This window comes from Oryx dammah, unplaced genomic scaffold (genome assembly GCF_014754425.2).
Source record: "Oryx dammah isolate SB20612 unplaced genomic scaffold, SCBI_Odam_1.1 HiC_scaffold_29, whole genome shotgun sequence".
In the NCBI taxonomy this organism is placed as follows: Eukaryota; Metazoa; Chordata; class Mammalia; order Artiodactyla; family Bovidae; genus Oryx; species Oryx dammah.
This window is the reverse complement of record NW_024070213.1, coordinates 17,876,175-17,890,915: the sequence shown is the minus strand read 5'-3', so window position 1 is coordinate 17,890,915 and position 14,741 is coordinate 17,876,175. Positions and strand designations below refer to the sequence as shown.

Genomic DNA, 14,741 nt, shown 5'->3' with positions numbered 1-14,741 from the left:
GATCTTCTATCCCGCAGGCAGCAGTTGATGTTAGGGCCCTTTGCCAGAATTCAATACAAATTTATTTTGGGGGGTGGAGGGTACCAATTAATAAAACCAATTTCAGCTGCTCCAGAAATCAAAAAGAGGCAATAGAACTGATAGTTTAAAAAAGAAATTAAAATTACAGATCCAAAATACACATTCATAAAATATCAGTCTATTACACTGCTTATAACAGACCCTTTTTTCCCTCTTTTCCCTTACTAGCATTCAAAGGTTTCAGATGAGTCAGGCAAAGAAAACCTGCTGTTAATTGGGAGTTAATTTATCATCAGAGGAAAACTGCCATCTCCTCCTTGAACTCCAGCACTTTAACCCAGTTCACAAACCAGCAGCCATCTCTACAAGCAGACTTTGAAAGAAATGGATTTTTCAGGCAACCTCAGGAAGACACAACCACAAAGGCGCCTTATAAAATTTCTACCCTACTTGACAAAGGGCATTATTACTCTCTCCTATTAGTCTCCTAATAGGACTACGCCCATTCACCTTATCCTTTTACTCATTAGTCATTTACATTAATATAGGCTGGCTGATTGGCTTATCTGTTGTTTTTAAGAGGAAACGGGAAGTAGACTTTTACTCTCTCACCACTGCGTGTCAGCCTGGGTTTTTTCCCCCTTTCTTAGCTCTATAGTTCTTGCAGGCTTCTTTGGAGCAGTTTGAGCCTACAGCATCGCCTTCCACTGGCACCCAAAGATCTAGGAGGAGCTTCAAGCTGTGACTAGACTTCCAATGGATTCATCAGAAGATAACCCAACCTGGACCCTAGAGTCTCTGAAAACATCCATCGATGAAGCTTCCCAGGCAATGCAGGGTGAGCTGGGGAGAGAGGGGGCTGGGTAGGGAAGGTTACGAGCCTATCTTTCTTTCTGTTTTACTGACTTCAGTCTTTTACAGAGAAATGCAGTTAAGTAAATCTTGGAGGAGAGGATGGCCAGGGAGTGTAGGGCCCTCCCATTAAAAAAAAAAAAGCCAGATTAACAGGAGAAAAGTGGGAACTGTATTGTTTGCTTTCTATACTCAGGAATCTGTCAATCTTCTAAGGACATCTGAACATGCAGTCAGAGTTCTCCTAAACCAGGGCGAATAGCATCTTATGAGATCAGTACTTTAAAATAAATTTTTAAAAATTTTTATTTAGCTTCACCAAGTCTTTAATTGTGGTAAGCAGGCTCTAGTTCCCTGATCAGAGGTGGAACCTGGACCACCAGAGATGTCCCAGCGATTAGTATTTTCACCAGCATTATATTCCAATCACGAGTTTTAAATCCTTGGAGCCTCACAGGATCGCAGCCTTGGCCTCCCAGACCCACTCACTGCATTTGAACTCTTCTTACTGACTTCCCTGGTGGCTCAGAGGGTAAAGCCTCTGCCTGCAATATGGGAGGCCAGGGTTCAATCCCTAGGTTTTTAACATCCCCTGGAGAAGGAAATAGCAACCCACTCCAGTATTCTTGCCTGGAAAATCCCATGGACAGAGGAGCCTGGTGGGCTACAGTCCATGGGGTCGCAAAGAGTCAGACACAACTGAGCAACTTCACTTTCTTTCACTTTACCCTGACTTCGAATAGGGATGGGTGGTGTAGGGTGGTGGTGCCCAGATGACTTGGAGCCAACCAACATCCTTTGGGCAGCCAGGAAGTTGGCTGGATCCTGCTGGCATCTATTCTACCCTTTGCCTCCCCCGCATCTTGAAATCAGTATATACAAAGGGGGAAAAGATTAATGAAGATAATATCTATATAATATACCCAGCCTCTCTCTTTTCTTGAATTTGCCTTCAGTTCAGTTCAGTCGCTCAGTCATGTCCAACTCTTTCCGACCCCATGAATTGCAGCACACCAGGCATCCCTGTCCATCACCAACTCCCAGAGTTCACTCAAACTCATGTCCATCGAGTTGGTGATGCCATCCAACCATCTTATCCTCTGTTGTCCCCTTCTCCTCCTGCCGCCAATCCCTCCCAGCATCAGAGTCTTTTCCAGGGAGTCAACTCTTCACATGAGGTGGCCAAGTACTGGAGTTTCAGCTTTAGCATCAGTCCTTCCAATGAACACCCAGGACTGATCTGCTTTAGGATGGACTGGTTGGATCTCCTTCTCCAACACCACAGTTTAAAAGCATCAATTCTTCCGCATTCAGCTTTCTTCACAGTCCAACTCTCGCATCCATACATGACCACTGGAAAAATCATAGCCTTGGCTAGACAGACCTTTGTTGGCAAAGTAATATCTCTGCTTTTGAATATGCTATCTAGGTTGGTCATAACTTTCCTTCCAAAGAGTAGGCATCCTTTAATTTCATGGCTGCAATCACCATCTGCAGTGATATTAGAGTCCAAAAAAAAAAAAAAAAAGTCTGACACAGTTTCCAGTGTTTCCCCATCTATTTCCCAAAAGTGATGGGACCAGATGCCATGATCTTAGTTTTCTGAATGTTGAGCTTTAAAGCCAACTTTTTCACTCTCCCGTTCCACCTTCATCAAGAGGCTTTTTAGTTCCTCTTCACTTTCTACCATAAGGGTGGTGTCATCTGCATATCTGAGGTTATTGATATTTCTCCCGGAAATCTTGATTCCAGCTTGTGCTTCTTCCAGTCCAGCATTTCTCATGATGTATTCTGCATATAAGTTAAATAAACAGGGTGACAATATACAGCTTTGACGTACTTCTTTCCCTCTTTGGAACCAGTCTGTAGCTCCATGTTCAGTTCTAACTGTTGCTTCCTGACCTGCATACAGGTTTCTCAAGAGGCAGGTCAGGTGGTCTGGTATTCCCATCTCTTGCAGAATTTTCCACAGTGTATTGTGATCCACACAGTCAAAGGCTTTGGCATAGTCAATAAAGCAGAAATAGATGCTTTTCTGGAACTCCCTTGCTTTTTCCATGATCCAACAGATGTTGGCAATTTGATCTCTGGTTCCTCTTTTTTTTCTAAAACCAGCTTGAACATCTGGAAGTTCATGGTTCACATATTGCTGAAGCCTGGCTTGGAGAATTTTGAGCATTACTTTACTAGCATGTCAGATGAGTGCAATTGTGTGGTAGTTTGAGCATTCTTTGACAATGTCTTTCTTTGGAATTGGAATGAAAACACCTTTTCCAGTCCTGTGGCCACTGCTGAGTTTTCCAAATTTGCTGGCATATTGAGTGCAGCACTTTCATAGCATCATCTTTCAGGATTTGAAAGAGCTCAGCTGGAATTCCATCACCTCCACTAGCTTTGTTCGTAGTGATGCTAAGGCCCACTTGACTTCACTTTCCAGGATGTCTGGCTCTAGGTGAGTGAACACACCATCGTGGTTATCTTGGTCATGAAGCTCTTTTTTGTACAGTTCTCCTGTGTATTCTTGCCACCTCTTCTGAATTTGCCTTCAGTTCAGTTCAGTTCAGTTCAGTTGCTCAGTCGTGTCCGACTCTTTGAGACCCCATGAATTGCAAAACGCCAGGCCTCCCTGTCCATCACCAACTCGCAGAGTTCACTCAGACTCATGTCCATCGAGTCGGTGATGCTATCCAGCCATCTCATCCTCTGTTGTCCACTTCTCCTCCTGCCCCCAATCCCTCCCAGCATCAAAGTCTTTTCCAATGAGTCAACTCTTCGCATGAGGTGGCCAGAGTACTGGAGTTTCAGCTTCAGCATCATTCCCTCCAAAGAAATCCCAGGACTGATCTCCTTTAGGATGGACTGGTTGGATCTCCTTGCAGTCCAAGGGACTCTCAAGAGTCTTCTCCAACACCACAGTTCAAAATCATCAATTCTTTGGCGCTCAGCTTTCTTCACAGTCCAACTCTCACATCCATACATGACCAATGGAAAAACCATAGCCTTGACTAGATGGACCTTTGTTGGCAAAGTAATGTCTCTGCTTTTGAATATGCTATCTAGGTTGGTCATAACTTTTCTTCCAAGGAGTAAGTTTCTTTTAATTTCATGGCTGCAGTCACCATCTGCAATGATTTTGGAGCCTGCCAAAATAAAGTCTGACACTTTTTCCACTGTTTCCCCATCTGTTTCCCATGAAGTGATGGGACCGGATGAATGATCTTGGTTTTCTGAATGTTGAGCTTTAAGCCAACTTTTTCACTCTCCACTTTCACTTTCATCAAGAGGCTTTTTAGTTCCTCTTCACTTTCTGCCATAAGGGTGGTGTCATCTGCATATCTGAGGTTATTGATATTTCTTCCGGCAATCTTGATTCCAGCCTGTACTTCTTCCAGTCCAGCGTTTCTCATGATGTACTCTGCATATAAGTAATTTGCCTTGCTGCTGCTGCTAAGTCACTTCAGTCGTCCACTTCTCCTCCTGAGAAGTCCAAGGGATGGCAGCCCACCAGGCTCCCCCGTCCCTGGGATTCTCCAGGCAAGAACACTGGAGTGGGTTGCCATTTCCTTCTCCAGTGCATGAAAGTGAAAGGTGAAAGTGAAGTCACTCAGTCGTGTCCGACTGTTTGCGACCCCATGGACTGCAGCCTACCAGGCTCCTCCGTCCAGAGGATTTTCCAGGCAAGTGTACTGGAGTGGGGTGCCATTCCTTCTCCAAGTAATTTGCCTTAGTGCCTGACAGTTTTACAACCAGGAATCTTAATTTCCATTTGCACAAGTTCATGTAAGTCGAATGGATCCTGATTCTTTAATATAGCTTTAAATTATTTTACATTTATTTTTGATTGCTGCACTCAGGCTTTCTCTAGTTGTGGTAAGTGGGGGCTATTCTCTACTTGTGGTGTGTGGACTTCTCATTACAGTGACTTCCCTAGAGCACAGGCCTCTAGTTACGTTGGCTTCGGTAGTTGTGGTACACAGGTTTAGGTGCTCTGTGGCATGTGGCATCTTCCTGGCCTAGGGATCAAACCTGTGTCCCCAAGATTGGTAGCCAGGTATTTGGTAGCCACTGTACCACCAGAGAAGTCTCAACAGTGAGTGTTTAACAGCATAAAGCCTGGTATAATGGAATGGGTAACAGCCCCTTTGACTTACTAGTTCTTAAGGATGGAGAGAGATGATCACATTTGAGGATTCTTTGTCTATTGCGTAGGTGTGGGGTCACAGAGTCAGACATGACTGAAGCAACTTAGCAGCAGCAGCAGCAGCTATAATGGTGAATTGTTGAAACTTGTTACACTGAAACATTTTGACTTGCATTAATGCTTTATGTCCCTACAGTCATATTAAAAATCATCCACACAAATGAAAATGGGAAAACTGTCAATATCTGATTTTAGCTCCATGTTTTTCCACTTGGAATCATACTTAGGTACCTCCAATGCAGGAGATGTAAGCGATGTAGGTTTGATCCCTGGGTCAGGAAGATACTCTCAAATAGGAAATGGCAACCAGCTCCATTCTTGCCTGGAAAATTCCATGGACAGAAGAGCCCATGGGGCCTACAGTCCATGGAGCCACAAAGAGTCAGATATGCCTGAGCACATCCATAAACTGCATGCATACATATGACCCCATGGGAAAACATTTAACACTCAGAACTACTCGGAACAGCATGAAAACGAGTTGAGAAGAAAGTGTTTCCCATTATGGTGGATTCCACCAGGCTTAAGGGCATGTGCTAGTTAACCACCCATGGTACCTAGGGTCTGTCTTCACTCTGAGCAACTTCCCACTGTCTACTGTTGTGAGCTGCTTAAGAGCAGACCTAGTTTGGGTGAGAGCTAAGTGGCTTCTGGATATTGCAGTTTGCCCTAATCGATCTTAGTTTTCTTTTTCTTTCAGTTACCACTCAACTCTCTGAAATGTTGGCGACGAACCTCAGCAACTTGACTCTCAACCCTAGTGTCAAGTTGCCGTATCTACCAGAATACCCATGTCAACCGACTGGGCAGTTACCTAGTGAGAAAACACCCAATAGGCGGAGAGGGGTAAGAACGCTGTTGAGTGAGCGGAGATATAGGATGCAAAAGCTGATTGAATCTCTCAGACTTCGCTACGCCAAAGGAGTCCCTCGTGTGAGTTCTGGGTAGTCAGCACTGAGCCACTCCGGGCACTCACATATATCAAGATGTAAATATTGGCGGGAGGGGGGTGGGGCCGGCCGGGGGGCGGGGCGCCGGGGGGGGGCCGCCGGCGCCCGGGGGGGGGGGTGGTGTTGGTGGTGGTGGAATTCCCTGGTGGTCCAGTGGTTCGAACTCTACTGCAGGAGGCACAGGTTCTATCCCTGGGAGGGACCTCAAAGCCCTGGGATTCAGCCACAAAAAAATAATATTTATTTATTTATTTACTTAATAAATGATGAACAGCAGCAGTCACTCTTCCACTGTACTCATGAGCACGGGTATGAAAGACACTTAGAGTTTTAAGAGTCTCTGACTCCTCTTAGGTTAGATGTGTGGCACTAGTAATCTGAATTTTGCTTGACAGCTTGTAATATATGTCTTTTTTTCTTCCCACAAAGTCTGACTCTCAAAGAGAACTACAGCAGCAGGAGGACACTAAGGTAAGTAGAAAGTCTTACTATACAGGTGGGTGGGTATCTGGTTAGCTGGGAGGAAGAGTGGCAAATTGGCTTGGGTTATCTCAATCTTCAGAAACTCTGGATCAATCCATTCATATTTGTGTGTTTAAAAATATATGCATATATGCAAAGTTACTTCAGTCATGTCCAACTCTTTGAGACCCTATGGACTGTAGCCCAACAGGCTCCTCTGTCCATGGGATTCTCCAGGCAAGAATACTGGAGTGAGTTGCCATGCTCTCCCCCAAGGGATCTTCTGGACCCAGGGATCGAACCCTAACCTGCATCTTTTATTTCTCCTGCACTGGCAGGTGGGTTCTTTACCACTAGCACCACCTGGGAAGCCCTATATATCTATGTCTATACTTTTTATGTATATTTAGAGCAGTTTTACGTCTCTAGCACAATTGAGAACAGATTTACTTCACTGACCCCACACATTCAGCCTCCTCTGCTGTCAACATCTGCTAGTTGTGGTGTTGCAGTTGTGAACCTACGTTATTGTTGTTTAGTCACTTGGTCGTGTCTGACTTTTTTGCAACCCCATGGACGGTAGCTTGCCAGGTTCCTCTGTCCACTGAATTTCCCAGGCAAGAATACTGGAGTGGGTTGCTATTCCCTTCTCCAAATGATCTTCCCAACCCAGGGATCGAACCCAGGTCTCCCACACTGCAGGCAGATTCTTTACCACTGAGCCACCCAGGGCGTTGCTGTGGTGAACTGACACGTTATCATCATCACCTAGAGTCTACGGTTTCCATTCAGTTTCCCTCTTGGTGTGGTGCTTGTGTTTTTTCACCTGCTGTCACAAGCATGATGGCCTATGCCAGGCAGTAAGAGGGTGAATACCTGTGCACAGAGTGTCCAGCAAATGGTTGACTATCTCACATTTGAGACATTCAGAGAACTGAATTTGATCCCTGAATTTGACCTGAGTTTGATTCCTGGGTTAGGAAGATCCCCTGGAGAAGGGAATGGCAACCTACTCCGGTATGCTTGCCTAGAGAATCCCATGGACAGAGGAGCTTGACTGGCTATATAGTCCATGGGTCACAAAGAGTTAGACATGACTGATATAGTTCATAATACTTCAGAGAACTGAAGCATATGTATTCCTATATATACATATTTCATTTTAAAAATTGAAGTATGGTTGATGCACAATATTAAAAAGTTAACAGGTGTAAGACAGAGTGATTCACAATTAAAAGTTCTATTACATTTATCTTTATAAGATATTGGCTCTGTTTCCTGAGTTGTACAGGAATATATTTATTGACAATCAGCCATTACAAAATGACAATCTAGCATTCTTTGGTAGCCATCCATTTCAATTTATTTTTTCCCCCAAAGTTTTTTCGTTTTGACCTTTTCTCAGTGTTCCATATTCCAAAGGTTGTCCTAACAGCCAACATTACATTTGTGGTTTGTTAATATCACTTGGGTATAGAAGTAATTTATTGTTTCAAATTATTAACCAGTTAATCCGTCTCATTCTTTTTTCCAGATTCGATCAAGAGTGCGAAGATTCCAGTGTACCTGTAGTTATTGCCAGTTTAAGAGAAATCCTTCTGATGATACTTTTGAGAGTTATTACAACACTACATTCAGTAATTATGCCATGGAATCGAATGAGTCATAACCCTTATTCTTGTACTGTTTTCTCGCTGGTAATTTTTGGGATCATTATGAAGCAGCTTGGGAAAGATTGTACCAATATTTTGATAATGTATGTTGTAAGTTTGTCTTTTTCACTTGCATCTCTTTTCTACCTTAATACAGTTAACTTATGAGGAATCTATATGTAGCTTGGATTTGAAATGATTTGAATACACTACACTAGTTCCACTTTGATCTGACACCATGAAGTACTAGTTAAGTCTCAGGTATTGCCTGTTTCTTAAACCTGAAGTTGAAACTCAATATCAAAAATTTGAAACAAATTAACTTGGGGAGGAATGTGAAGATAACATTGGCTGGCTTGGCCAGAGCATTATTAGTGTGTTAAACAGTAATAAAAATTTTTGATGTGCTGTTTCAGTTTTTAGTAGCAAATAGATTATAGAAGATCTTAAATAAAACTTGAGACTTATTTGAGTAACTTTAAGATAAATCCTTGTTCTCATCTTAGACTTGTTTTTGCTAGCTATGTATTAAATGAATACTACTTACCCCCATCACGTTTCCAGGATGTAAATATATCTGGTGTTCTAATTTTTTTTTTTCTTTTTTGGGCATTCTAATATTTTGTGATACTGTCCTGTTGGGAAGAAAGTTTACACATTTGAGTTAAGGTTACCAAACAGGTGCACTGATGTTTGTACATAGTATCCTCTTGGAAGAAGTTAACCAGTTGGTGTTGTAAAAAGATATTAAAGAACTGGAGGTGTTTCCCTGGTGGCTCAGTAGTAAAGACTCCACCTGCCAACGCAGATGAACAATGTACATGGGTTTGATTCCTGGTCCGGCAAGATCCCACGTACCTTCAGCAACTAAAAGCTTGTGTGCCATACTATGGACTCTGTGCTATAGAGCCCAGGACCCACAGCTACTAGAACCTGCACCCTAGAGCCCACGTTCTGAAACAAGAGAGGCCACCACCATGAGGAGCATGCGCACCGAAACTAGAGAGTAGCTCCCATCGGAGCTTCAGCTTCAGCAGCAGTCTTTTCAGTGAATACTCGGGGATGATTTCCTTTAGGATTGACTGGTTGGATGTCTTTGCAGTCCAAGGGCCTCTCCAGAGTCTTCCCCATCACCAATCCTCCAATCCTCCAATTTAGTCCCTCTCTGAAGTAGGCAACAGTATTTGATGCACATTTCCTGAGTTATCTTGCAGATAGAACCTTACACCAAACGAAAGATGTTACTACTGGATGACCACAAGCACAGAGCCCCGGAGACCCTGGAGCCTGATTATGTTAATCCCTGTAACACTGCCTGGGACCCTTCTCCTTTACCTGGCATTTTTTTTTTCCCCAACTGCACCTCCTTGCTAATGGAATCTTAGTTTCCTGACTGAGGACTGAACCTAGGTCCTCACCTGGCTTCTAAAACTGCTCAGGGCTCCCCGGGTGGTTCAGTGGTAAAGAATCTGCTTGCCAGTGCAGGAGACTCAGGTTTGATCCTCGGTCCAGGAAGATCCCAGATGCCTCAGAGCAACTAAGCCTGTGCACCACAACTACTGAGCCTGGACCCTGAACTGCCATTTACTGAAAAGTGCAAGTGTTTGCTCAGTTGTGTCTGACTCTTTGGGACTCAATGGGCTGTAGCCCTTTAGGCTCCTCTGTCCATGGAATTCTCCATGTAAGAATACTGGAGTGGGTTACCATTCCCTTCTCCAGGGGAGGATCTTCCTGACCCAGGGATCGAACCCAGGTCTTCTACACTGTAGACAGATTACCATCTGAGCCACCAAGGAAGGCCACAACTACTGATGCCCGAAAGCTCTAGATTCTGTGCTCCACAACAAGAGAAGCCTGAGCACTGTAATGACGGACAGACTGTGCTCTCTGAAACTAGAGAAAAATCCTTGCAGCAATGAAGATCCAGCACAGAGAAAAATAAAGCTATTATTCTTTAAAAAAAAAAATCTGTTTCTTCTGCTCAGGGATTTTGAGACCATAAGCCACCCATATCCTTGCCTGGTCCTGTAAGAAACCTTTTCTGCTCAAAATCCAATGTTCAGAGTGTGAGGTTAGCTAGGCATATGGGATGGGAAGAATGGAATGCAAATTCTTTTCCAACCTGATAAATAATACAAAGAAAAGCTGTCTCTGAACCTCTTCAGCGTCTAAGGAAAATCTTCCCCAAAGGCTAACACCCAATTTTCCAAATTTTCTCAGAAAGGCAGTGGTTCAGAGAACGTATCTACTTATTAATAGTGTCAGATTGGTGAACAGACACAGGCATTTTTGAGTATCTTTTTCTTCCTTTATCTTTCATTAGAGAAGACAGTGTAACAGGAGAAGAGGGTAACAGCATACCCCCTGGTCATACACTTGCTCTCCCAGACCACTTTCTATGCCCAATAGGAGCTGTATAAATGGATGGGCTGATTGTTTGGGGAGCCATGCTTTATTTAGAAGATTCTATTTGGGCGAGCTGACCTTAAGCTCCTGAAAAGGAGCCTTGGAGAGCTTGTCTGTGGTTTGAAAGCCATAGAATTATAACCCCTAGTGCACACAGAGGTTTTTCTACATTTGAAAGTTCCAAAAAAGACACAGCACTTTGTTTCAATTAGACAAATCTAATGAAAGATTTTAAAGGTCTGGCACATTAGTGATGTTCTCTGAAATACCCTGGTCAGCTCCTCAAATTCTGGAGATAGTTGTTTGGTTCCAATCCTCCCTTCTTTCCACCTCCAAGCTGCCCCCATCCCTTAGTTACAAGCAGAACACTGGTGATGTATTTTCATACAGGCTGGTGGAAAGTGCATGGTGTTACAGATACTGGTAGCTTCTGTTTGAGGAATTACTACAATACTTCCTGAGATCATTTTATAGAGAGATGACCCCACTGATGACAATGAGCTATTTCCAATGGAAAAAGAATTTGTAGTAGCTTCAGTCTAAGGGCTGAATGAGGAAAAGAGAGATTAAAAAAAAAAAACAAAACAGCAAAAAAAACCCCACTTCATTCACTACTAAAAGTTCTTCATTTAGTTTCCTGAGAAAACGTCCTGCTTTAGAAATGGGAAGACACTGGGTTACCAGGCTGAGTGCAAAGTCCATATGAAACCCTGAATACAACTGCATAATCTTACTTGACTCTGGGAGGCATCCTTTACAGTTAGAGGTGGGTGGTGCAACTCTGTGGGTCAGCAGAAGTTATTGGCGAGGCAGCATCCCTCACTTGGAAACTTCTCAGAGGGACAAACTCTGTGCTCCATCACCAACCACTAGGTCAGTGGAGCCCAGTGTCGACTTTCGACTTAAAAAAAAGCACAATGTGAGAACTGCAAGTTAAGTTTTATTTGGGGCAATATGAGGACTACAGCCTGTGAGACAACACCTCAGATTGCTCTGAGGAACTGCTCCAAAGAGACGGGGGAAGGTCAATATATACATGATTTTGGTGAAGGGGGAGTTCATGCAATCAAGCACGTATTTTTTTGCAGAAGTTTTCTGTTAGTCACAGGATTAGTCGTCGCTATCAAGGATTTTAGTGCTTTTCTAGATATGAGGCAATAGAAGATCGCTCTTCTATCTATTGGGCTCACAAAATCAGGTCCTGAAAATATCTATCTGAAGACCTGTTCACGCCAATTCCTGCCAACCCTTGAGGACAGAGAGCCTCATTTCTGCTCTCTACCCTGAATTCCTTTCAGGGTGAACGACCAGCAGCTTTAGCATCCCTTGATTTAATCCTCATAGCAGTGGATGGCAAATACTAATAGCAAGTGCCAGTTTATAGCCGACACCAGCAGTCAGTATTTTAATAAGCCCTCCAGGTGACTATGATGCACTCTGAAGCTTGGGAGCTGCTTTGGATATACTTGGCAGGGTCTCTGCCGTTTCTCTGAGGTCCTCATGCCTCTAAAAGGCATGTGGTCCTGCAAGCATCATTTACATATATTGAGAGGCAGTGTCAGTTCCTTTATTGTTTTTATTTTTTAATTTTTAATTTATTTATTTTTTTAATTGAAAGATAGTTGCTTTACAGAATTGGGTTGGTTTCTGCCAAACATCAACATGAATCAACCATAGGAATGTGTGCTACTTTTTTAATAGGAAAATTTTTTGCTTGTGCCAGTCTAACAATTTCACCTCTAATGGTGCAAGAGAAATGCCTCCAGGGACATACATTAAAAGGGACACCATTTAATCATGGCCTCACTTCCCAAAGGGTTTCCCTGGTGACTCAGACAGTAAAGAATCCACCTGCAATGTGGGAGACCTGGGTTCCATCCCTGGGTGGGAAAGATACCCTGCAGGAGAGCATGGCAACCCACTCCAGTATTCTTGCCTTGAGAATCCCCATGGACAGAGGAGCCTGGAGGGCTATAGTCCATGGGGTCACAAAGAGTCAGACATGACTGGCCGCCTAAGCACAGCACACAGCACTTCCAAAACCAACAAAATAGAGATTCCAGGTCCTACTGTATTCCAGCGGCAGAACCCAGGAGGTTCGGGCCTGCTTTGAACAGTCTCTTTTTTTTTTTTTCCCCAAATAAATGCTTCAGAACATTCTGGTAAAAGTATGGAGGCTAGGAGGGAGAAGCGATCCCTCTGCCTCACTACCTTCCAAAGGATCCTCGTGAAAGGATTTAACATGGCCTGATTTCCGAATCCAAGACCTCTAAAAGAGTCCTGTATTTTGTGATACTACCCCCTCCCCTCTGCAAAGAGTGGGTGATTTGCCCATGCAGTCCTTCCTTGGATGTCGCAGCCTTTTCTCAGTTTCCCTTTCCCCAAACAACCTTGATCCCCCATCACTCATGGTCTCCAGGGCGAGAGAGAATATTTTTTTGAGAGAAAGTTTTAAAATGTTAGAGGGATGGGGACTTCCCCTGTGGTCCAGTGGTTAAGGCTCTGCTTTCCCAATGCAGGGAGCCTGGGTTCAATCCCTTGTCAGGGAACTAAGATCCCACACACTGTAACTACTGAGCCTACTACTGGGGAAGCCTGAGCACAGCAAGGAAGACCCATCCCAGCCTAAATAAAGAAATAAAATAAAAGGTTGGAGGGAAAAAAGACCTTCACGGTAACTCATTTCACATGGTTGGAATTTTTTTTATTTATTTATATTTCCTAATTAAAAAAAATATTTCCCAAACTTTCTACAAGGAAATGAAATACATTTACTTAAAAGGGAATGCAAACTTTATGCTCGAGACATCAGTTACAAGCTGGTAAATGTAAATGCTACCACTCTTAAGAAATGTACACATAGGAGGGGACAGGTTGTTTTGCTTCCGAGTGAGAGTATGTTTAAAACCACGCAATGTTCATTCCACAATAAAAATAAAAATAGAAATGATGGAAACAAACCTGGCACATTCCATGTGACTGGGACAGGAGGAGTGAAACAGTGTCCCTGGACTCACTGATTCCCGTCAGTGAAATAGTTGCTCAATCCTCATGGGAATAAACTTTGCACTCTCACTTTTGTGATGATTCTGACGATTTAGTGAGGAACACCGCAGAGACGGTACTGACCCAAAGAGAATACTTTGATACTAGGGTTAGAAATAGATTGGAGTCACAATAATGTGCATATACTCAGCGCTGCTGAACACTTAAAGTTAGTCAAACTTTAAAGTTAGTTATAGTTAAAATGGCAAATTTTATGTTATTTTTAAAATCACAGACACATAATTTTATAAAGAAAATTTTAAGGAAGTTCAGGAAATGGCAAGCCAATAAGGAAAATCAATGGAGTTAAAAATTGGTTCTTTAAAAGAACTTAAAAAATTGATGAAACTCCAGAAAATCTTTAAATATATATTCTTTTTAAAAGATGAGGCACAAATTCAGCTTTTATGAATAAAAACACATGACAATTACATTCATTTTGTGAGCTTAAAACATATAAGAGAACCTCACACAATAGGATGACTATTATCAAAAAGAAAAGAGATAACAAACGCTGGTGAGGATGTAGAGAAAAGGGACCACAGTACAGTGCTGGTGAGAGTAAAAATCAGTACAGCCAGTATGGAAAACAGGTCGGGAGTTCCTCAAAAAATTAAAAATAGAGCTACCATGTGATCTAGTAATTGCACTTCTGGGTATATTCAAAAGAAATAAAACCAGTGTCTCCAAGAGCTAGCTGTACCCCATGTTCACTGCAGCACTATTCACAATAGCTAAGACATGGAAACAACCTAAAAGTCCACTGATGGTTGAATGGACAAAGAAGATATGATACTTGGAACTTCCCTCGTGGTCCAGTGGTTAAGAACTTGCCTTCCAACGCAGGGGACATGGGTTTGATCCCTTGCACCAAAACCAGAGAAACACAAGTGCCACAAGAAGGACTCAGTGCAGCCAAAAGAAAAAGAAAAAAATGATACACACACATATACACAATGGAATATTATTCAGCCAGAAAGAAGAAAGAAATCCTGCCATTTGCAACAATATGGATGAACTTTGAGGATATTATGCGAAATGAAATGTCAGAGAAAGACAAACACTGTATAATCTCACTTACATGTGAAATCTAAAACATTAAACTAATAGAGTGGAACAGTGTTGCCAGGGTCTAGGTGGGGGGAGGTAGGG

At 42.9% G+C, this 14,741-nt stretch overlaps 1 protein-coding gene across 1 annotated transcript; it reads left to right on the top strand.

Annotated features, from left to right (window-relative positions):
• The first annotated feature begins 658 nt into the window (after positions 1-658).
• LOC120858785 (developmental pluripotency-associated protein 3) lies at positions 659-8,567 on the top strand. Its single transcript, XM_040235089.1, has 4 exons — positions 659-859; positions 5,775-6,007; positions 6,454-6,495; positions 8,021-8,567. Exons 1-4 carry the CDS (start codon positions 778-780, stop codon positions 8,153-8,155), a joined length of 492 nt encoding a protein of 163 aa, XP_040091023.1. The 5' UTR covers positions 659-777; the 3' UTR covers positions 8,156-8,567.
• Positions 8,568-14,741: the final 6,174 nt, after the last annotated feature.